The 23,821-nt window shown below is 43.6% G+C and overlaps 1 protein-coding gene across 2 annotated transcripts in view; it reads right to left on the reverse strand.

Annotated features, from left to right (window-relative positions):
• Positions 1-13,169: 13,169 nt before the first annotated feature.
• POLR1A (RNA polymerase I subunit A) overlaps positions 13,170-23,821 on the reverse strand; it is a 35,356-nt gene continuing 24,704 nt past the window's right edge. The window contains exons 27-34 of one of the 2 annotated variants that reach the window (XM_054202660.1): positions 23,233-23,390; positions 21,990-22,104; positions 21,249-21,359; positions 20,143-20,424; positions 19,315-19,515; positions 18,415-18,532; positions 16,993-17,157; positions 13,170-14,452 (exon numbers count right to left, since the gene is read on the reverse strand). In XM_054202660.1, coding sequence (XP_054058635.1) covers positions 14,352-14,452; positions 16,993-17,157; positions 18,415-18,532; positions 19,315-19,515; positions 20,143-20,424; positions 21,249-21,359; positions 21,990-22,104; positions 23,233-23,390 — 1,251 coding nt within the window. In that variant the 3' untranslated portion in view covers positions 13,170-14,351. The remainder of the gene's footprint in view (positions 14,453-16,992; positions 17,158-18,414; positions 18,533-19,314; positions 19,516-20,142; positions 20,425-21,248; positions 21,360-21,989; positions 22,105-23,232; positions 23,391-23,821) is intronic. The other variant, XM_054202661.1, reaches the window with a different exon arrangement.

The raw sequence follows: 23,821 nt of genomic DNA on the forward strand, positions 1-23,821 counted from the left end.
TGGTGCTGCCGCTGGGGTGGAGGATGCTCAAAGGGAAAGGATCGAGTCCCACATGCGCGGCAGCTATTCTAAAAAAAAAAAAAATCTGGATAGAAAAGGGATGGGAATTCATTCATCCGGCACTTGAGCCAGAGGGTGAAGGAGCAGGAGGGTGAGCGGCTGCAGGGGGAAGGAGGAGGGGTCGCCCCTGCGGGGCACCCATCCCTCTCGGGCTTCCAGGCTGGGCTCGGAAATGAGCATTTCACATCAAAGCTGGATTTGGGGGAAAGCCAGAATTTCCCAGATCAAACTTTGCATGATTTTCCAGGTGTGTGTTTCTTTGTTGAAAGCAGATAGACTGGAGACGGAGTCTTTCGTAATAGATAGTCAGTAATTAATTTGTTTAACACAGAACTGTTGCACTTCTGCATTCTCAGCCAAATAAGTCTTTGGGAAAAAGTACTTCTGTGAGATTTTTATCTCTTGGTGGTTGGATCGGCTTGTTCTCCACCCCCTGCTAAACTTCCCAGCTGCAACATTTAAATCTCTTCATAAATCACACTTCCCGTAGCTTTCTGTCACTGGCATGTGTTTTTTCCAACTCAAGGCTCTGGGTTTCCGTCCTTAGAAGAGTCAGAAAAGCCACAGCATTAGTTTCTCCAAGGAAATCTCTTCCCTGTCTGTTTTTCAAGCTGGATGTAAACACGACCGCGTGCGCAGTGCCGTGGGGACGTGGGTCTCGGGTGCTTCACAACTGCTCGTTCACAACCTCGCAAAAGCACCACCAATAGAACCCTCTCATTGCACGCATCGTCAAAGCAATTGCACTTGCAGGTGTTCAGGCAAATTTCAAGGAGGTTATTTGCATGAATAGTTATTCTTGCTCTGCAAAGACATCGCTGCAGTTAACTTATTCATAACTGGGTGGAGTCATTTCTATTTATTTGTATTTATATGCATAATTGTATGCACGCTCACAGCTGCACAGTTTGTTTAAAGCTGGATCAATGGGCCCAACACTTCTATTCTGATTTACTCGCCGGGAATATTATTTGCTTTGAAATCTTTCATGAGAAGTTGAAGTGAAACACCAAAAAAAATAAATTGCCATACATCTATATCATTACATATACACACATATATATCATTACATATATAACCATAGATACATTTGAGATAGCAGTTTGGAGACGGCCTGTTAAGCTTCTGCTGACAAAAAGCAACTACATCACGAATTTAAATCTAAAAAAAAAAACAAAAGGGGAAGGACCTGTGAGAAAGCAGCATGTGGCTCTTTACTGATAGCCATAAGGAAAAAGGGGTTGTATCTCAGCTTAGAGGTAATTAAAAATAGCATGGTGCAATACAAATACCACGTAATTATCCTCACTATATTCCTAAGCCTGAGAGCTGAGTCACAGCTAGTTGCAAACTGCCTGACATTTCAGGGCTGGCACCCAGCAGAAGCCAACCATGAACTGTCACCGGAGACGTCCCCCACTGCTCCCCATCGGCACCATTGTGGGCGATGCCTGGGTCATGGGCAATGTGCCGAGAGGTGGTGGGAAGGGTGGGGATGCAGCCAGAAACATTTCCAGGTGGAGCCTAGGGAAGGCACCAGGGATGAGGGACAATGGGAATTCAGGACATCTCAGTTGGGGTCCCCCAGCCCTTGCTTTCCCCTCTCTGGCCAATGCTATGCAGAACTATGACAAAGCTGCGTTGACCACCAACCCTCGCTGATTTTTCCAAAGTAAATCCCATGTACTGATTTTTCCCAGACAGTAAAACCTCACCTCCGTGTCTGGCATTTTGTGCCAGCAATTAATCATTAACTCTTTCACCTCCCACTGAGGACAAACGCCTGGCCACCTCTGAGAGCCAGGTGGACCCAGCGCCCACCCAGCAAGTGCAGGGGAGAGTGGAGAGGGTGGACGTCGACCTTCTCCCCCCCAGTGGTGTGCCCCAGAGCTAGAGTCTTGGGGCTGCGCCAGCATTTGCCATTTAAATATGCACCAGCAGATTTTCCAAGCAGGAAAAAAAAAAAGAAGCCATACCTGGGAAAGGCACCTTCCTGGCAGCTCTCACCAAGCCAGAAGCTGTAAGAGCAGTGGGGAGGGCAGGGGTGGCTTGGGAAGGCGATGGGTAGCAGAACCTTTTGGTCAAAACTGTTAGCAGGAAGTTGGTGGTCACAAAAGTGGCCCCCAGGACATGGTCTAGCCCTGATATACCCATGACTACAACCCAGCTTGATGGTTTGATCTTTTTTTTGAAGGCCTATTGTAACTCAGGAATAGATTTCCAGATTTCCATTGGAAAGAAATCCACCAATTTGCTTACCAGATCATTAATTCTTTCCTTCTATTCATTCACCTCTGTTCTTTTCCATCTTCCAAGCTCTTGACTACTAATTAAATGAGGTATTGCCTTATTTTCAGTATTAATGATTCCAGTTATTCATAATCTGAGGGTACCCAATGGCATAAGATTTCTTAAAGGTAACACATTTGGATTTTACTTTGTTTTCTGCCTTTAATGATCTGAGTTAATGTCTGAGTTAATGAGTTACTGTCCACATCAGCCCTGAGAGAAGGGAAGAGAAGATTTCAGTTGGAAGGGACCTACAACAATCATCTAGTCCAGCTGCCTGACCAATTCAGAGCTGACCAGAAGTTAAGCATGTTGTTAAGGGCATTGTCCAAATGTCTCTTAAACACCGACGACCTTGGGGCATCGACCACCTCTCTAGGAAGCCTGTTCCAGTGTTAGACCACCCTCTCGGTAAAGAAATGCTTCCTCATGTCCAGTCTGAACCTCCCCTGGCACAGCTTTTGAACCACATCTTCTGTCACTGGATCCCAGGGAGACGAGCGCAACACCTCCCTCCCCACCTCCCCTCCTCGGGAAGCTGTACAGAGCCATGAGGTCGGCCCTCAGCCTCCTTTTGTCCATTTGAGGAGCTTCTCAACATGTGCCACCATCTCAGCAAATCATCTGCCAGACCCCACTCCCCAAAATACCCCACTGGAGCAGGAAACATGAGGCAAATGGGGAGTTTTTAGCACCCACTGAACATCGAACAGCTGGACAGCAAACATGCTTTGATCTCTGTTGTTTCGAATGCAACTCCACGCTTGTGTGCCCGTGTGGAGGGCAATGCTGCTGTGCTCAGTGTGTGTCCAGCTGAAAAACCTTGAAAATCCTTTTCTTAAACCACATGCAAAAGCTTCAGGACAGTTTGGGCTCATGGTAGCGGTTGCTCCTATTGGGGTTGGTCCCATTCATTGGGAAATACTTGGAGCCGGAGGACCCTGTTGCTTCTCTTAATGGAGGGAAGCTCCTGAGCTGGCCTGAGAGCAGGAACAAAACCTCTGCAGAAGTCACAAGGGAGAAAAAAAAACCCTGGGCTGGGGAAGACCGTGCCCTGCGGATCGATAGGGAGGGTGATGAATTTGATGGTAGTGATCTAGCAGAGCATGTGGGGTCTATCTCAGGGATCTCCCAGGCTTATGCTGGGAAACCTTGTTCCTAGGGACATATTTACCATGTCCACGTGCTCACAATCTGCATCAGGGCACACCCAGGAAAGCGTTAGCTGTATGCAGCAGTCTGGCCCCTAATCCTCACCCGAGTCCTATAAACAACCCCAAAATCAGTGCTTCTGCCATGGGGATTGGTTTCTGGAGGTGGGTGTTTTCTGCCGTGGGGCTTTCCACACCATCCGGAAGTCATCAGCTGAAGCTGAGAAAAAATAGAGAAGTTCATCTAAGCCAGTGTCGTGCAAGGGGACACTAAGTCGAGCTTTAAGCGATGCAGCGATGGGTACAGCTAAGGCTGGTGGGGCTGCTCGAAATCTAAGATAATGACTGATGAAAGCTAAAAATATTCCCTTGGTCCTCTCCCTCAGGGGCTTGGTTGCTTCCTGGGTATTTTGCCTCTTGAAAGGTTTAGTGTGAGGAGTAACTGCCTGTAAAACACTAATGAGACCAGATGTAATTGACGTTTGGGAATTGAGTTAAACCTCTTTGGTGCATCATCACACCTCTCTCTTCCGGAAGGGGATTATCTAGCGGAGGGAAACTGCATTCGGATGGACTGCTTCCTTCCCAAACACGCTGTTTTTCTCATCAGAGCAGAGCAGAAGATGACTGCAGTCTGCAGGATACTAATGTATGTACTGCCAAAAAATGCCCGAGTCCTCTGCCACGCTCCCAAGGTTTGCAGAAATAGCATCACGCATCCGAGCTGACCCAACATTGAAAGACAAATGCAAGCAGCAAAGAGGCAGCAGGACCCAAAGCTCTGGGTCCTCCTGGGATTCATCATCTTGGGGGTCTGGATCATTTTTGATGATTCCCGGTGGGCAGAAGGTAGGAAAGCAGACTGGGAACCCTTATGCTAAAAGCAGAGGCTGTGCTTACAGTTGGCTAAAGAGCTTCTGTGCTAGGAAATGTTCTCTCTCCCTTGGACCAGCGCAGCAGAGGACTCACGCATGATGAAAACAGAAAAGCTTCTGGCCCCTTCTGTCTTTAACAAGACAATATAATAATGCTTCCTAACCGTAATTCTTTTCTTGCCATGGTGAGCAAAATAAAGGATGACTGTGGTTGGCAGGGTGCTAAAACAAGGACTGACTCAAAAGTGGCCGCAAGCTCTGCACAGGGCTGTCAGAGTTAACAAAAATAGCACTGTACATCTTTGACGTGATCAGAATTGAAGCAGAAACAGGCAGCAAATGCGGCCAGGAAACAGGTTTATGAGCCTTTATTTAGGAGCAGTGGCTTCTGCTGGCAAATCTCACAGGGTGCTGCAAAGTACCTGTATTAAAGAAGTATGGACTGCATCATCGATGAGCCCCCGCCTCCCCCCGCCCGGAGGAGCGATTTGTCTGAGATCACGAGACATCTGCATGTGAGCTGGGAACAGAGCCCAGATCTTGTGAGCGTTACGAACGTTTGCTTTAACCCTGCAGCTTCTCCCTTTTGCCTGGCGGGAGCTTTGAGTTCCTCCAGCTTCGTTGCATTTAATCAACTTGTAACAAGACAAGAACGGAACAAGGGAGGTGGGAGATGCCCCATCTCTAGAAACATAGAGGGTCAGGTTGGAGGGGGCTCTGAGCAACCTGATCTAGTTGCAGATGTCCCTGCTTACTGCAGGGAGGTCGGACTAGATGCACGTTAAAGGTCCCTTCCAACCCAAACCATTCCACGATTCTATGGAAGCGAAGGCTGAGATGCTCTGGCCTGACCTGATAGCAGGGCACTGACGAGGTGATGCCAGTCCTCCAGAGAACCAGAAGGAGCCGCCAAATAACACTGCAAGAAAAATAGTGACGTTTCTGCTACTGAGCCAGAAAAGAAGACAACGCAAAGCGTAGCACAAGAACGCCCCCGAGGGCTTAAAGCTCCCCGTGGCATTGCCCCCTCTGCAGTGCAGCACAGCTGGATGCTGCAGAGTGTGTCGCCTTTTGAAGTCATGCTCTGAGGTAATTAAGTACAATTACAAATAGTTGGCTGGCAGGTAGCTGTATCACTGTGAAGATGCATAATTAAGAAGTAATCTTCTTCGCCAGCGCACCTAGGTGTCAACTGCCTCTTTAATGGAAATGACAGGACTTTTTCTGGTCCTTTCCCCTTCTCTCTTGCCCCTGGGTACTGCTTAACTCTGTGTGCTTATCCAGGATTTCTCATCCTGTCATCCCAAACAGCGACTGTAAATACAGTCTTTGACAGATACCCACCTAAATCGTACCACTTTCAATGATACCACATCTGACAATTCTTTTTCTAAGCGGTGTGAGGTTTTGCTAGGAAACCACAGACACACTGCAGAGCTGATGCTTTCTATATGACAGGTACGCAGTGACAAAACATTAGAGGACAAAAAATCGGAGAGGTATTGAAAGCTGGCTGGTTTATTTTATTGTAGCACAAACCTTTTCACATCTAAAATCACTTCAAAAATTGTGGGTTTCTTAAACAGCTCCCCTAAGGACAAGCTCAGATGCAATCTTTCTGTTGACTGCAAATGAAACGTCAGGTTTTGTTATACCAGGAAAACACCTCTCTCTTGGTTTGAGATACCATGCTCTGGGGTTTGTTTGGGGTTTTTGTGGTGATGCAGCGAGGTGAAAAGCCAAAGTCAAACGAACTCCTCGGGATGTCTGTTCCTTGTGTCGACATTTCTGCTTCCTTATCCCTAAAACCTCATTTTAAAGGATCAGATCTTCTTGCATAGATGACAGAACTCAGGAATCCAACTCCAACTGCATACCCCTTTCACCATGGTGAAAAAAAGCTTTCCTTCTCTGGAACCACTCAGCATTTCCAGGAAGAAAACTCAATCCCATTATAAGCATTTCCTTTAAAAAATACCCACATATCCATGAGCAGAAAACATTTGCCTCCCATGGCTTTGCAGCACAGCGTGGAAAGAAGTCCCAGCTGCCAACTTAAAGTCACAGTTAGAAAGGCCCTGGGAAACGCAGAACCCTGAGGCACAGCCCCTGGACTGTAACGTCAGGATTTAGCTGCAATGGATGAATCCCAGCCTGGTTTTACGCTCTGTGGCCTTGCTGGGTCGATGCGCCATGCTGGTCTCCCATCCCACCCCCAAAGTGAACCAGCAAGGACTCATTCCCATAAATGGCTTGGAGTGGAAACAGTTTGGGATGACAGATCTTGGCCGAAAAGAGGAAAAAAAAAAAATTAATTTAAGTTCCTTGAATTTGAAGCAACGGAATTTCCCTATAGATAAGGGAGAAGCAGCTAGTATCAGCTCCGAGTTTTGTAACTAACCCTTGGCCAAGAGGGAGCGGGGACCTTCTCTGGTCACAGGCCACTCAGCCCAGGGAGGGAGGGACTGGTTTCTGTATCAATGGAGACACGCAGTTCCAGGCAGGGGAGGCACTTGGGCAGAGAGGACGCATCCCACCACTGCATAAGGGGAAGGCAGCAGCAACTCGTGCCGTCCCCTGCCTCCCTGGCAGCAGCATGGGACACAACCCTCCCCCTTCCCACAGCACCAGCCCCGCCAGCAACTTGGGCAAGACAACATGAACCAGGGGGAAGACAAGGAGCAATGATGTCATGGGCTTTTGGAGAGGGTGATCACTTCATGCAAGGGGGAGGCTCTTGGGAAACCGGGGTGCTGGGGCTGGGGACGGAGCTGGGGAACAGAGTCAAGCTGGACACAGCAAGGACTGGCTTTGCTGGAGCTTCAGCTGCAAGAGCTGTTTGTGCAAGTCAAACCAACGCCTATGAAACCTCTGCAATTGAAGGGTAAAGCTGAGAGCCTGCAAAAGCACTGCCTGGGCTTCGAGGGTCCAACATGAAGAACTGAAGCCACTTAGCAGCAAAGATTTGGGTCAATAAGACTCCATGGGTCAAGGTAAAAGGGGTAGATCCTGTCCATGCTCACACCATGTGCTTTGTGTCACCCAGTTGCTGCTGGCCTGTTAAGGTGGAGTACGTGCGTGGGCATTAGATCCATCTCCAGTGAAGGATGACGAGTTTGTAGTAATCTTGCTGTACCAGAGAGAACCGAGCAGACCCGCAGCCTGGCGGGTGGAGGATGGGATGCATGAGCACCTTAAAAGAGCTGTTTCAGCAACTCTCCTGCTCAGAGCCCTGGCCTGGCCCCAAACCATAAGGGAAAGCATAACAGCTGCTGCCTGAGCTTCACTTACTGTAAAATTACCTATCATTGTCCCCAGCACTGTTTCTCCAAAGAGGGGATGGAACGGGAACTCCCAGCTGCTGCCCCTCACCTGGCACCAGTCTGGGCCCAGTCTCAAACCTCTGCCCAGCCTGAGCTTGGCAAGAGCAGGAATTCAGACTCCGCTATCTTCCCACTCTCATAAAAATCCAGTTTTGTAACTTCATCCAAAATTATAGAAGATCCGTGAAGTCACAGCTGTTTCTCGTGGGATGCCCGAAGGCACTGCCCTGGTTTGTAGCATTATTTACATTCACGAGGCTATTGGGTCTCAAACACACCTCACATTCTTCATCTTCCAGAAATAATCCAGGATCCCAGGCAGAGGAAACACAGTATAACGTGAAGAAGAAGAACCCTGTATTGAAGTGTTTTACAGAGCACCGATTTTTTTTTTTTTCCCCAAGGTACAGCCCTGGGATTTTTCTGCAGAGCTGTCGTACTGTCAGCATACGATTTGCTCTACTTGCCCTTTCAGCTTTAATGTCCCATTAATAATGCATCTCTGTATTTATTGCAGTTTGCATTAATGTTCCACTGTTACTTCTTCATCACTTGTTATTCTCTCTGTAGTGCTAGGCAAGGCTCCAAAACCCAAACAGCAGCAGCGTTACTACAGACCAAGCTGCACCCCCACCAGATTCAAGGCAGCCCAGCTGATGCGTAACATTTATCTTCCCAAAGTTGGCAGAGTGTGCTACACCCAGGAAAATGGGAACAGCTCTACATCCTCTCCAGCTCCGTGAAGACCTAAAGTTTTCCAGGGCAATTGGACAGTCAGCTCCTTCAAGGGATCTAAGCCAGAAAACTGTAAAGCATCATTAACAAGCTGCTTGCTTAATCCTGGCTCTAACAGGAGTGGGAATGAGCTGTTGGGCTGGCTCTGGCTGACAGCTCCACGGCTCAGGCCTCCGTGGAGGATGCACTAATGATGTCTCCCCTGATCAACCTTGCATTCCTGAAAACCGCTGCTTGGCTGCCCCTTGACCCTGCAGGCAGCGGAGCTCTGTAGGTACCTTGATTTCTCACCCTATAGCACTCTGAGCACCCCACCATACCCCTGGCTCAGCATCTGGGCTCGGGCATTGCTCTGCCAGTGTCCGCCTCCCACCAGGAGCATCCTCAGGCCTCACCCCACCAGTACTGCACTGCAGAGCAAACCAGAAATGACAGAGAAAGGCAACGCTGAAGGAGCTGGGTGGCTGCCTCACCTGGGGGTTACAGTGCTGTAACCCCCTGTAACACAGGGCTTCATAACCCTCTTTTGTCTGAGGGATTTCCAACCCCCGTCTTTCACACTACAAAAAATGCCTTGAAATCCTGAAAAAGAGTTAGTTGCAATCCTGTTTTGAAGCAGGATTTCTCTCCACCCTTCTGTGTGAGGCTGCACAAACACTATGAGAAAGGTTTCTCTGGTCTTCCAAGAAAGCCCTAGTTTGCCCCTCCCTTCCCCTGGGAACGGAGCTGACCTCCTCCCTCCCTTATCCCTATGAACAGCACATTACTTCCAGCAGCGGCAAGGAGATTCAAAGCAGGAAAACTGAAGTTTCCCTGCCCCAGGCTGGTAGTTAGGGCACTCACCAAGGTGGGTTTAAAGCCCCTCGTGGCACTGCAGACAGCCCAAAGCTGGTCTCCTGTGTCTTTAGCAGCTGCTCCCAACACCGGGCTCATGGGCACGACCAGACATGGTTCACCTCCTCTTCCCTGGCCATACTTAGAAAGAAGCCACATTTGCTCTCTTTTAGTTACATTATTATTATGCACTTATTTACAGAACAAAACTGAGGGTCTTCAGGGTGAATCATCACCCGTACTGCTTCGCGTGCTATAAAAACAGGAATGAAAAGCAGGGAGTGCAGATGCACAGTTTGCACTGTTCCCTTCTGGCTGAGTCAGCAGGTTGCCAAAGGGCAAGCTGCAACGGACAGAACTCTTTCTCACCTACTGCACAGCAGTCGTCTTCACACCTACGGAGCCCAGCCTTCACATCCCCCCCGAAGATCAACACTGCCACGTGCAGCACCGAAACCTTCAAAACACTTGGATCTCAGCCTTTATGAGCGATGTTCACAAGTTCTTCTGTCTGATCTAATCCCAGAGAAGAGAAAGGTTTTTGCTTTGGCTTGATCTGCCTGCAGCCAGCCAGCCAGCCAGATGCAGGAGCGTGGCCCGGTCACCACAATCCGACCTCGTGTGAAGTGTCCCTGAGGTGTCACACGCCCTTGTACTTGCCAAACTCCTCAGCAGATGAGGTAGCTTCCAGATTTCCGTACTTACTGGCAAGTTTCAAGTGGTTTGTCCAGAGAGGTTCAGAATGATTAAAGATCTCTTCGAGCTGTGTTGTTGCCACTGCTTGGTTACTGACCTACACAAGCATAACAACATGGGAACCAACGATCAGACAAAACAAAATTTTCTGCTCCCTGTCTTCTAACATTTAGCTTTGCTTTTGAGATGAAAGAAGCGCTAATTCCTATTTGTATCCATTCTCACTGCCTGATTTAGGATTTCTTAAATGTTTAGTGACAAGAACAAGCCTTCTGTTATGACTTATTAAGCTTGAACATAGCTCACTTTCCAACTGCCATGCAAACACAAGCTGATTCACCAATACCAACATACTGAAAAGATTTGTTATCTTCATCTTAGAGGTAACAAATCTGGATCAGCCAGTGGGTGTTTTGTACCATACTGCTTGTATGGATAAACCCCACAATATATGCCCTGCTTGCCAAAGCACGCATGACCAGAAGATGAAGATCACTGCCTCCCTTTCTGGCTGAATAACTTTAAGTTCCTTCTGTTACAGCTTTAAAAAAGCCTCTTCCCCCAGCATTCATATCTGCATATGCTAACCAGCCTGCTCCCGGAGTGCACATTCAGTCAAACTTATAATGTTTAGCTTTCCAGACAGATCATTTGCTATTATTAATGGAAATAACACAAAGACAGCAAGCAATTTGGGAAGGTACCTTTTCTTCTTTCATTCCTCCCACGTTTTTGCAGTCTTAGGGTATCTTGGCATCCTACAGTGCAGCTGTAGTTACAGGGAGCTGTTGTTACACTACAGATAGTTAAGAGAAGGGATGGTTCCCAGGGAAGAAGCATTAAGAACGTGGCCAGTGCCAGCCAGCACTGCATCTGACTTCTAAATCACCTACAAACAGAAATGCAGCATACATACACAAACTAGAGGAAATCACTGTAAGATTTGACTGTTCAGTATTCGCTTTGCATTATTTCTGATAATTGTCAAAGTAATGTCAAAGATAGTTGACGAAAGACGCTGCAGAAAAGATTCAAAAACAGCACAAAGAGTTCTCAGTGCCATCTGTTTCTTCACCACTTCTTACTAGTCGAGCTTCATCTGCCACCAGAGAGAACCAGGTTTCCTTAGCAGCAGAAAAGTCACGCTGAATTCTGATTCAGAGCAGTAAGATACTTGGAGAAAAAAGAAAATGGAAGTCTCACTTATGAAATCCCATCTTATTTCAGGATGTGCAAAGCTTCATTCTCACGCTCCAAAGGGGCTTTCTAGCCTGTTCTTCCGGCCTTTCAGTTGTGATCTCCTCCTCTCTATGAAATCCCATCTACTGCCAGCTCTTTGGGGTCCTTTAAGCCAAAACTGACTCCATTTGTCTGTTTTACATAATTACAAAAGCAGCAAAAAAGCCTTCTCCCAGACTATGTTTGAGGGCAGGTAGTTCACAGCTTCAAAAAGAACTGTACAGCGACAGGAATCGTTGCGAGGAAACGAAGACACTTTTAAACACAGAACATCTACCTGAATAGAGCTACATGTTGTGTGAAAAGAAAAAAAGTCTTCTGACCACAGGAAGCAGCACATTTCTTTTACCTCCATTTTCTGCACACATGTGAATTTTAAGCAAACTGAAACTCCTCCCGTCTCATAAAGGGCAGTTTAGATGATTCCCTAGCCAACCTGCTCACGCAATGGATTAAGAGTAATTGCTACCTCAGCTGCCTCTCCTTCACAGCATAAACTTAGCCCATTCACTTGCCAAAATACACACAGTTCTCCACCCTGAAGACACAGAATCTCATCTGAAGTCCTGCCATACTCTCTCCCGTGTTACTTCTGTCCATGAACAGGAGCAACCACCTCCTTTGCTTTCCTAAGCAGATATTAAGATCCAAATTGTAATGTTAGGGGCTTTCCTACAACCTGAGTTCTTTCAGTACAGATCTGAATAGTTTTTTGGATCCTGGCCTGGACCAAAATTTTAAAGGCAACTCCAAACTGAAAGTGGAGGTTGGCTCATCCTGCCACAGCCCGAGCGCATTTCCCGAAAGACTCTTTAAATAGTCATTAGTATTTGATAACCCGGGAACAGGACTGACTAATCACCTACTGAATTCATCACCATTTCCTGCACAGCCAATTCCACAGGGAGCAAGAAACAGCAGCGTGACATACAATGTGGTGTAACGCAAAGGACAGTAACTTCGGTACATTTTCTCAAAACGAGACTATGTAATATTTATAGGCTTCTACTGCCCTGCTCATTTATCATCTGCACCCCTTGCTCCCCTAAAGCACGCTGGCTGACTGCTGCCCCACCACCACACAGGACAACTTCTCACCACTGAAGAAGCAAGCAAGCCTGCCAAAAGGATCGCTACAGGCAGCGCTGGCCACAGGAGCTTCGGACAGCAACAGAAAAGCAAGCTGGTATCTAGGAAAGGACATCAGGTTGCTTGGGAAACTTGATCTCTTTTCAGTTGCAGCACAGCATAATTTCACATACACACATTTCAAATACGCAGTATTTGCATGTGGTTATATTATGCCAAAATAGAAGACTAGTAAATTTCCTTGTATTTCATGGCTCCATAACTCTGAGGGCAATTCATTACCCTGACACAATCAAAGCGACCTCTTAAGCTTCACAGAGAAGTGATACGAACACTTGGATGAATGAGTGAGTGAGGTCAAACTCTTCACAGCACTAAAGGATGCCACATCTCCAGATAGAAAATGTGGCATAGATGCTCTTCACTGCAGGACTGTGAATACCTTCTGGGGATCTTACTCGGCAAATGGTCTGTAACAGTATAGACTGTAGCCTGAAATTAAAAATCTTTTTGTTACCACATTTGTTCTTTCCCATCTAACCATTTGTGAAACTGTATCCAACCAATTCTGTCCAGGTTGTTCGCAGAATGACACGTTTCTGAGGAATACACAGCAGGTGCTAAGATTGGAGAGAGACACAAGGAAATCTTTTACGAAGATTTGCGAAGTGAAACCTGAGAGCTTACCGGCCTAATGCATTTGTTAAGCTGCAGCGCAATCTGCAGTACATTTGACACAGTTTTAAGGGGGTGAGGCCCCTTGATGGAGTCCATCAAGATACTCCACAGAGGCTCTTTCACAATCCCAAGGCAACGTCTCCCACTACCTGATCTAATCCCCGTTAGCACAGCTCCACTGGAAGTAGGAGCTCCTCAGCTGGCTAAGTGAGCTCTGGCACTTTTCCACTTGCTTAGGGGTACCACTGAGAACAATCCGGGGTTAAAATCTGATAGAAAACTTGCAAACCCAAAGGAATTTTAACTACTTGTGCACATTTAATTCTGATTAAAATCAAATGTAAAACAAGAAAGTCTGATTTCTGAAGAGTGGCTAACAGCTCTCAGCTACACGATTTTTAACAGCCATCAGAGTCAAAGTGATGGCTGTTGGCCGCATGACAAAATTCTCTCAGTAACACAGCCACATAATAGGGTATTCAGAATACTTCTTTGTAATGTCCTTTATTAAATACCCTCTTTGATACCAAATATTTAAGCAAAAATAGTTTAAAAATTCTGTTTCAGTAATTCTTACAGGAGTCTTTTGTGCAGTCACTGTTACAGCAGCTCACGTTGCCATTTAAGAAATAAATCTTTATCAAATGTCAGGTTTTTCACTGTGCAGACATCTGTTCCATACAAAGAAGTCATGAGTAGGCATTAGAAAATGCCTATAGAAACCACGAACACTCTGAATTCCGGTCTTCGTCTAATCAAGAAATTTAACAATTGTGTCGCAGACATAATGAATGAAGTAGCAGAATAGGAAAATGCATCCTCTAAAGGTTATAAAAGTCATGGCAGTGCACGCAAGTACAGCACAAGAAGAGGATATGCCTCAAGCACAGATGCTTCAATACAACGTTGAAGCTTCAGCACAGCACTGCCCAGCTCAGCCTGTGAGTCTGAGAGTGCTACTTCCAATACTGGAATTTTGTCACATAACAACCGTGTGGCAACTAGCACTACCCACCCAACGGGATTTTGCCCCACAAATATCAGACAGCATAAACAGATTCTGCTTTGACTTCTGTCTGCCACAGCTGTTGCACAGCCTGGTTGAGACCCAGATGGCCTCCTTCATTTTATTCTCTTCTGTGTAAACCAATAATCTCACTTTTTACATTAATGAACAGTAAATAAACATTTCTTTGGATCAAAGGATAGCTCCTATAGGTGCAGACATTCTCACTAAATAGATTAGGCTCATCAGGTATCCAGATTAACAAACCTATTGGCACAGGGAAGATAACTGGGGACAAAGTATGTGCCCTTGTTGCATAGCCAGAGAGCATACGTATCTTACAATGAACATTGTAGTCAGAATCCTAACAAAAATACTATGTAAGGGGTTGCTTGAGGTCAAACAAACCAGTCCCTCCTTTCACAACTTTTCCAACCACTAGGCACGCAGAAGGGGATCGCAGTTCATCATGGGCGCCTGTAACAGAATTCAAACAACATCATATTAGGACGTTTCCAAAGGTTTCTCAGAGGTCAGTGCTGAAAAGAAAGCATTTTGGTTTAAATCCAAGCAGTCATCCGGTTCAGTCCCCCCTAGTGGGGGTAGGTAGCACTACCACCTACCGTTCAGACTGAATTTGTATTTCTGGGAGAAATCTTCCTACCCCTTCCTACAAGAACTATTATCTCATCCCAATCTTTTTATGCAAGCAGAGAATTAAGCCACACATCACTAAAATTCTCCTTATTCAGCACAAAAAGACAACACGTTCTGGATTCTAAGAGAACAGAGATTTGACCTTCTGGTGAACACATTTTGCTGATTAAATGGATCACTAAAAAAAATACATCAGTGAGGCAAAACCAAAAAGATTCCCTTTTCAGCGATGCATTTTTCAATTGTTAGAGTGAATCCTTTTGATGTGGATTTTAAATCCTTCTGGCTAGATACGAAGAGAACTTTTCACTGAAGAGACATTCCATGAATTCCTTTGATTTTGTGGTTACTCACTGTAGCGAAATAGTGTCACAGAAATTTGGAAGCTCTCCAGATGACATGTCTGGCTAGGACTGTTTTCCTTTCACTGTTTCGCTTTCACTGTTTCTATAAGCACCAGGCTGGTTTTCATTCATTCTAACTACAGCAAGCTGGAATTTTCATCATTAGAGCAGTTGGAAGATTGCAAATAAAGCTGTTAAAGTTGATAAGTTTGGGTCATCTTCACTGAATAAAATGTCCCAAACTTTGGATCATACAGAGGATGGGGGGAGGAGCTGCACCGTAGCACAGTGTATGCCATGTGCTTGCAGCTCTGATCTCAGCTACAGCTGAATAATTAAATAGCTGCTCCTAAATGTGTCTCAGCTGAAGCAAAAAGAAAAAAAAAAAAAGGGTCCTTTGTTAGATCATTAACCAAACCAGTCATAACTGTCTTGTGTGCTCCCGCCATGTTAACAAAGAGTTATTCTTTGAACAAACAGCCAAAGAGATTGGATCTCACTTCTGATGCAGTGTGCTCTCTGCACGCTAAACCCTCATCAGCACCTGCACTCTAATGAGCGGTCTTACATTAGTGGTCACGAGCCTTCTTTTTTCCTTCATATTGATCAGGGCCATAAGCGAACACCCTTGCAGTATCTCTTTAAATGTACAGTCAAGTTACCAGTTACATTAAAGCAAATTAGATCCAGACTGCTGCAATCCACATTACAACTTTGATTTCCATCTTGGTGAAATCAATAACTCCCTCCACTTGTAATCAGTGCAGCTTTCCTGCCAATTCAGCATGCACTTCTGTCAGTATGCACTTCATGTCTTTATTAATAATATTATCCATAAATATAATTATGTTTCACTTGGCGAAAACCTTATGTTATTTCTAAGTCAATATGTGATATAATGTAAACCCAGAGTGAGAGTGCAACTGTGCAGGAAACATCCTCTTCTATTCAATTTCACCCTAGATTTACAATTTTACTTTTTGATTTTCAGATTAATTTTAAGTCAATTGTAACCAATACTATTCATTAAAATCCAAATTACCTTCCTGGAAAAGGTATGAAAACAGCATTAACAAAATGGAATTCAGTAATAAAAGCATCTCTGACATCTGTGCAAGGCAGTTTAAGATATTAGCTGAAGAGATCATGTTGACAGCATTTCCCATTTGTATCAGGTAGCAAAGAAGGCAGCACAGGAGACTCCCCGAAGGACCAACTGGCAAGTGACAGAAACCAAGACTATGTGCAAAAGGGAGACGTAATTAGTATCCAAAGCATGAGATCAAGCAAACTGTCTAATGACAGACTTAAAGCACAAGTGTTTTCGGATGGGACTCCTTAATGTAGATGGTTAGTGCTATTTTAAATATCCTAAACAATCCATGTAGCCACGTGACCCCTACACCTTCCAGAGCAGCGACTAGAGGGCTGCAAGGATACTCTTGGGCATCTCACTGGCACCAGAAACCTACCATTAGACAAATGAGTCTGACCCTTTGCCTGTGTTTGAGGCAAAAAGTAAAGATAGTAAAGTGCTACAAAGCAGAAGAAAAACAGAATCAAAGTAAAAATCAGGAGGACTGTTCTCACAATAAAATTCTGAATAGCATGGCTAGAGATGAAAATATAGGCGTTATAATACAGACATGAAAACAAAGCAGAGATGACAATTTTAATGGTAGAGACAGAAAAAGGCAGATTTAGTAGTCTGTTAAAAGGCTTTGCTATAACAAATCTTAACAATATTAAGGTTTGTTGTAAAAATGCCTATCTAATTCTTAAAGAAAGGAGCCACAGACCCCACAAATTACATGTGGGAGCTGACTTAATTTAAGCTGACAGAATTTTATTAAAAACATCTGGAACATTTTCCTAGGCAAAGGCTTAATTAAAATTTTAGCCTCTGGCATTTTTTCCCTAATGCAATTATGCATTACTCAAACTAGTGGAAAGTTACCATGAAAACAAAGCATATGTGAAATGCTGCAGCACTATAGTTCAAACTAAACCATTTACCCATCATTGTTGCCTCCTTCAAGAATTTGTAGCTGGTTTCAAACGTCATCTGTTGCAGAGGAGAGGAGTTGGACTGAATTCCAAAACGATTCAGCGGTTTATAAAATCCTTCAAAACACATGTAATCTGCCACAAGTGAAAGGTGACGAGGGTCTACCACAATGCCTAAGAACACAAGAAAGCAATCATCAGAGCATTCAAGGGCTAAGGTTGGAGTTTTAAAAAAAATAAATAAATAAATCAGGAGTAAATTAAATCTCCTGAATCTACACAATGTATCTCTATTAACATTCTCCTGGCAGTTGCACCTCCCTGTGTGTAGCTGGCTTAACTGCTTCCCTCAAATATCCAAGGGAGGCAAACCTCACTATAATATAGGAGAGTATCTCTCCAGGGAAACTAAAACGTCAAGAATGTTGTGAGGTGGCAGAGTTCCTCAACATGAAATCAGTAAGGTCTGCATCATCTCTGTTTATGCAGAAGGAGATCACGCATCCATCCATTTGTGATGGAACAGAGCTCTGGCCCCTCACCTGGTGGCCTGCAGTAGCTAGGCACCGGAGCCAGAAAGGTTCTGATATTTTCTGTGCATGATATTAGACATCCACAGAAAACCCCATTTATGCTAAAAAGAAACAGCACTTATTTTTAAATAATGCTTGAAGGAGTCAGTGTAAGGGGGGGAATCATTAACAGCTCTGTCAACATTTACCTAGCAGTTCTTGAACAACTTGGAGGTGAGACCACTCTGGGCTCCCAGCTGGCAAATCTGTTTGATATAACTGGTTGCTAAAATTCTCGCTGTATTAATCTTGCCTCTTTTCAATAGTTTAATTCATAACAAGACTTAGCTCAATTAAGGGAAATTCAACATGCCTAATTTTAGCAGCCTATGAAGTCACGCATCTTGCCTAAGCTGGCTGCCTGGACTCTCTGAAAAACCTATGCAGGGAGAAAAACGTTCAGACAATGCAGCACAGCTACTTCAGGAAAGGTATAAAAACTTAACTTCAAAGGGAGCCTACAGTCCCATCATTAAAAAGCTACAGTGAGGCAAGATTAATCCTATTCTTGGGGCCACTATGCAGTCTACCATAGTTAGGTTCCTCAGATGTTAATAGTTAGTTTGTCTGGACCTTCCAAGCTTGGCAAAAAATAAATATACCCAAATAGAAGAGCTCTGTGAAAAGGGGACAAATTCAACCTTGTCTAGTGAATTTTCTACTGATTAAATGGAACCTAACAATTAACTAACAGAGTCTCCACAGAAGACACTATAATGATTAAAATGATGAAAAGGTGCAACTTAGAACTACACATAAATGAAGATCATGCAAAAACATAACTTCGTAAGCACTGTGGCTCGGTTTTCCCATCTATATGATAATGAAGACTACCTTTACAAATACAACAAAATCTTACCATATACAGCAAATACATCTTTTATTTCCTTTATTATCACCCTCAGGGCAGACTCAATTCCATAATTCTTAGCCATGGCATGAATATCATTGGAATAAAGTCTGTTCAGGTCCAAAATCTGAAAGCAAAAAAACCACAGATACAAGATAGGACAGTAGTTAGACACCAGGTACGACAGTAGTTACTCTGTATTTCCAAACAACTTAAGCTAAGACAGCTTTTTTTCTTCATTTTTCATTAGCTTAAGGAGCACCAGCAGTTGCAGAACAAGTAGGCAGCAGCTTGGAGTCAAATACAGACAAAAATTACTCTGGGGATTTATGTTTAAGCTAGCGATCGCAGCATTTTGTATGTGAATAAGAGTACTGGAATCAAAACTCAGCGCAGAAGAAAATGACCTGAAATTAGAAAAAGCAAACAAAGAAACCTTCCCAAGCAGCAGAGGAACATGTTAAAGTCTTGCAAGCAATACAATGCAATGCCCGGTCTGTCTCAACCAGACAGAACTTTTAGCAAAAGTAGTAGGGAAGATGTAGCATAAACCAGTCCTGTATTTGTAGGGTTATGGGGTAGATGGCATAACAGAACTATTCATCTCCAAGTACTGCAATTCATTTAGATGAAAGAACTCCCTCAAGTAACATTTAGAGACACAGTTACAAGCGTAGTGCGGAATTATCTGTCATTACGACACTGGGCTGCTGCACAAAAACTGATTTGCAAGCTCCCCTTGAGAAAAGGCTCTGCTGAGCTCTGAACATATCTGGGGGGAAAAAGGCAAAGGAAGAGAATTTGTGACCTGAAAAGGCTACCATCACCCCTGATGGCACCCATCATCCATCATTGCTCCCTAGAACACAAAAGATCATTCAAGATCGAGATTATAAATAGGTTACATACATCAGAGTATCTGAACAGCTCTGCAAGGTTTATCCCTTCGGTGTTCAGAACAAGTTCCTTCTCTCCTTGCCTATTGGTACTTTCATTCAACAAGCATCGTGTGATCCCCTTCACTTCATGAATGACTGTGCTTCGTGCGAGAGAGACAAGCAAGGAGGAGATATCAAAGTAAACCTTCATCAACGGAAGCGCCAATGAAACCTAAGAGGAAAAAAAAAAAAACATGGTAGTGCTGGTCAGTAAGAAAGCTTGAACATTAGGCTCAATGACCAGCCTACTTCTTTTTAGGCAAAAAGTCGACAACTGGAATTACCATAGCTATGTGTTCAGGAACATAAATGTCTGACTAGAATTGCAGCTGAATGATGCTAATACGAACACCACATCCCAGGACCGTTCATCCACAATGCTTTCAAGATCTCTGAACTTATGATTGTTGGGTTTTGGGTGGCTTTTCTTAGGGTGGTGGGGTATGTGTTTGTTGTGGGTTTTGTTTGTTTGGGTTTTAAGATGCTTGGATTTTTTTCAGCTGTCCAGCCATCACTTTTATTTATCAAGAGCTACACAGTAGTACATCGTATTTAGATGAAAAACACAATAAGCCCGCCAAAAACCTATTTTTTTAAGAAAAGTTTCATTGGGGGTTCTGAAAGTTAGAAGTTACTAAAAATTATGTCAAGAAATACATTTGTACTACTACTTTTCTGTATTAATATAGCATTGTCGAGACAAAACAGCAGCACTCCACTGAGCCATTTGTTATGGGAGCTACATGCAACCAGGGAGCAACCAACCACACACAGATGTTTCCAGGCACCACCACCTTACCTCACACCAAAGTTCATTTTCAGTGTCAAATGTGTAATCCTGTATTGACGGGTGGCTCTCTAGAACAGCATTCACTCGCAACTGTGCTGACTGAAGTAATCGATCTTTCTCTTTTTTAGTCTGAGACATAAAGGAAAGATGTTGAGAATCACCACCATCTGCTTCATTCTGATCTTCTTCAGCACCAGGAGTCCTTTCTTCTTTTTCTGATTCAGCATCTTCATCTTCTAGATTTTCATCAATGTTTTCTTCCCCATCCTCTTCTTCGCTTTCATAATCAACCTACAAAGAAATAATATTGTAATTATCTGAGCCAGAACAGATATAGCAAAGCACACCATGAATAGTTTTATTCACCAATATTCCTGACAGCTGAGTTGCAAGTACCTCACCTATGATGCAATGAAAATGCAATTCTGTTGTAAAGAAAGTAATACGACAGATTTGGTTCAGTCTCTCTTTCTTTATAATCTTGCCATTATTCCTCAATACAGTCTGAGATGCCACACATTACTGGGGCTGTAGCAGGATTTAATTTTCTCCCCCTGAAAAAGGCTCTTCCCACAATCCAACTCTGATGATGGGATTCCCTCGGGATTTTCAATTACTCTACCCTCTTGCTGAAGTTACAGCAACCCATTTTTTAAGCAATAATTATGAAGTAGTAAACACAGAGAAACATGCAGAGCCAGGGAGAATATTTATTAAGAACCACAATAAACTTTAAAAAAAACCAACAATTAATGGCATGAAATTAGCAATAAGTAAAGTTAAGGTGAAATACAGCACAGACAACCTGATTGCCAGACACATCTACCCAATGCCTGATGGACAAGGCTTTGGAAAACACAGATCTCTTCCATCTGTAACTTGCATGGTACTTTATCACTCTTAAAGGACAGCAGTGACCGGGCTCAACCAAGGCCATTGCGAGTCCCTCCAAATCAAAACTCATCAGCACAAAGCAGAGACTTTCCTATCCCCTTTCAAGTGGGGTATGTTTTTTTCCAGCATTTTGTTTCAATGGAAGCTTTCCATCCCAACTGAAACCAAGGCAGAGGAAACTGGAAATTCATGTGCATCCTGAGAACCTATAAAATCATTACCTCTTCTTCCTGGTTCTTCTTCCGTTTTGCTTCTGTAGCATCACCATCCCCTTCATCAGCTTCCGCGTCAACAATGTTCTCTTCTTCCTCTGCTGAAGGATTATTCTGTGTCTAGAAATCCATGACAGACAAGATAATCAGGCTGATACTGCTAGGAAGCATCAACTGCCTCAAAAGGCTTTAGCCATATATTTGGAATTTAACAATCCCTTGTTCAATGGTCTACCTTTAAGGACAAATTAATTTCTGTAAGACAACTACTATAAGGAAATAATGAACTTACACTCACGATAACTTTAACATTAAACAAGATGAATGTCTACAAGACAGATAAGCTATCAGCCTGATTATATGACAGTCCTTGATGGGAGAGGAGTGGCAGAAGGAACATGCAAAAACCTTTCAATGAAAAAAGCATCTTCCCCAAAGTTTTGACAACCACAGCTACAACAGGACATTGATCTGGCAGCAAATGGAGAGTAATATGCTTTTATCTCATTGAGGCTGAAATAAACAAGACTGTATTCTGAAAATGCCTACGTAAATTATGATTTAATACATAGTAACTTTAATGTCCTTGTTAATTTTATGAGACTGCAAAAAGAGTTTATGCATAAAGAAAATATTTAAGTAATTTAGTATTCACACATTTTGTGTTCATACTGAAACGTGCTACGCTTTTCCAAATTCTGGTTCTCAAAAATAAAAGTGAGGCATTTTTCAGGTAATGTTTTCCTGTACCTTGTCTTGATCACCATCTAAATCTTTCCGAGTTGCCTTCCGGGTGCTGACTTCAGTAAAAGATGCCATCTTTGCATTCTTCCTTTTAATTGCTTCCAGCAAAATTTTGAAGAACCTGAAAGAAGCAGCAACCCAGAATGTCAAAGCTCAGCAGTAGCACAGTCAATTTCAAGTTGTCAGAAAATTAATTTGTTTTGTTTAAGAAGTGAGTCTACTCATGACAGGACATATTCCCTGGTGGATACAGAAGTGCTTATAGGATAAGGCAAATAATTTTTCTTCTCATCCCTTTCCCATTCCTTTACAAATCCAAAGATTGCTATCATCTCTCTTACCATCACAGACATAGCCATGCATCCACAGCTTAAAATTATAAGCTGATCTGGACATAAAATCTGCACATCAAATTGCCTTTCAGAAGATATGGTTTACTACCGGACTTTTTTCTTTTTTAAATCAATGAGCACATGCAAAATTGCTAAATAAAGTAACCCATCTTGAACTTACGTGAGCTGAACGAAGAAGAAATCAATGAAGCCTCTTTGCAAAGCAAAAATAGCTTTCAACAGACCCTTATCATTAAATGCTCTACTTTTAACTACACAAATTTGGCCAGACATGAGAATTGTCATCCCTGGAAGTATTTAAAAGATGGGTAGATGTAGTGCTTAGTGACATGGTTTAGTGATGGCTTTTGTCAGTGTTAGGTTGATGGCTGGACTCAATCTGAAAGGTCCCTTCCAGCCTAGACAATTCTATGTTTCTATAATTCTATGGGAAAGGATGCGGGAGGGGAAAAAAAAGAAAGGGGGGGGGGGGAAAGAAAGCCAGTCTTTTCCAATGAATTTATTTTTTAAAAATAATTTTAAAAAAATTAAGGTTTAATGCTGTTCAATGAGAGCACCAAGGGATACCTAAAGTATTCAAACATTTTTGCTGGTAATAAATGCTTAAGCATCCAAAGATAAGGAGTGAGATGTTGCTTATATGGTTCTTCTCCTAATATATCAGAGACATGTGAAAGATCTGATTTGATACAATTCTGCACTGTCACCAGGCCACAGATCCACAGTTTTATTCAAGATATAAAAAGCAACTGCATAGATGCTTCTGAAAGGACATCTGCAGGAAGCTGTTGCTCTGAAAGCCACAGCAGCAATAATAAACAACATGCAATGATCCTTCAAGCCCACGGAAAGGCAAAAGAAGAGCAAATATTAAAAATGTCTATAAGCAAACTCACCTTCTTTCCATGAAGTGCAAGATCTCCCTGGGCTTCACACACTTTTCCTCTCGGTAATATTCATGAGGCAAGAAATGGAATTTGATTTTGTAGAGGCGATGTTTGTTCTGCTTGCACTCCACACGCAGGGATTCCTCTATGTCAACTTTCTGTAAGACCTACAAAAGTGCCAAGTAGGAATGTTACTCCTTTAATGAAAACACTTCATTTACTTCCTGCAATTCCCATCCTTTCCATAGAAGACCAGAATTACACAAGGCTAACTGGCAAACTTTTCTGGAGGCTTTGTGGCAGCTCCTGGGTGAAAAGACTCTACATTATTGTACTCACTTTGGCTTAAATGCCTCTCAACAATTAACTTAGACAATACTGGGAGAACGGCCTCACCTCCCACTTGACTCCTTCACCGAGAGTGGGCCAACAGCTTCATTTTACTGACCCATGCTCATTGAGCACTACAGTATTTCAGCACAGCGCTAAGTTAACTCTATCGTTGCTGCTTTCAACTTGAAAGAGTAAGACAAAAGAGGGTAGGGCATGGAGAAAAGCACAAGAAAGACTGCACTCCTGGGAAGACAGGGAGCACAGA

The sequence above is a fragment of the Rissa tridactyla genome, chromosome 5, assembly GCF_028500815.1.
Source record: "Rissa tridactyla isolate bRisTri1 chromosome 5, bRisTri1.patW.cur.20221130, whole genome shotgun sequence".
Lineage (NCBI taxonomy): Eukaryota > Metazoa > Chordata > Aves > Charadriiformes > Laridae > Rissa > Rissa tridactyla.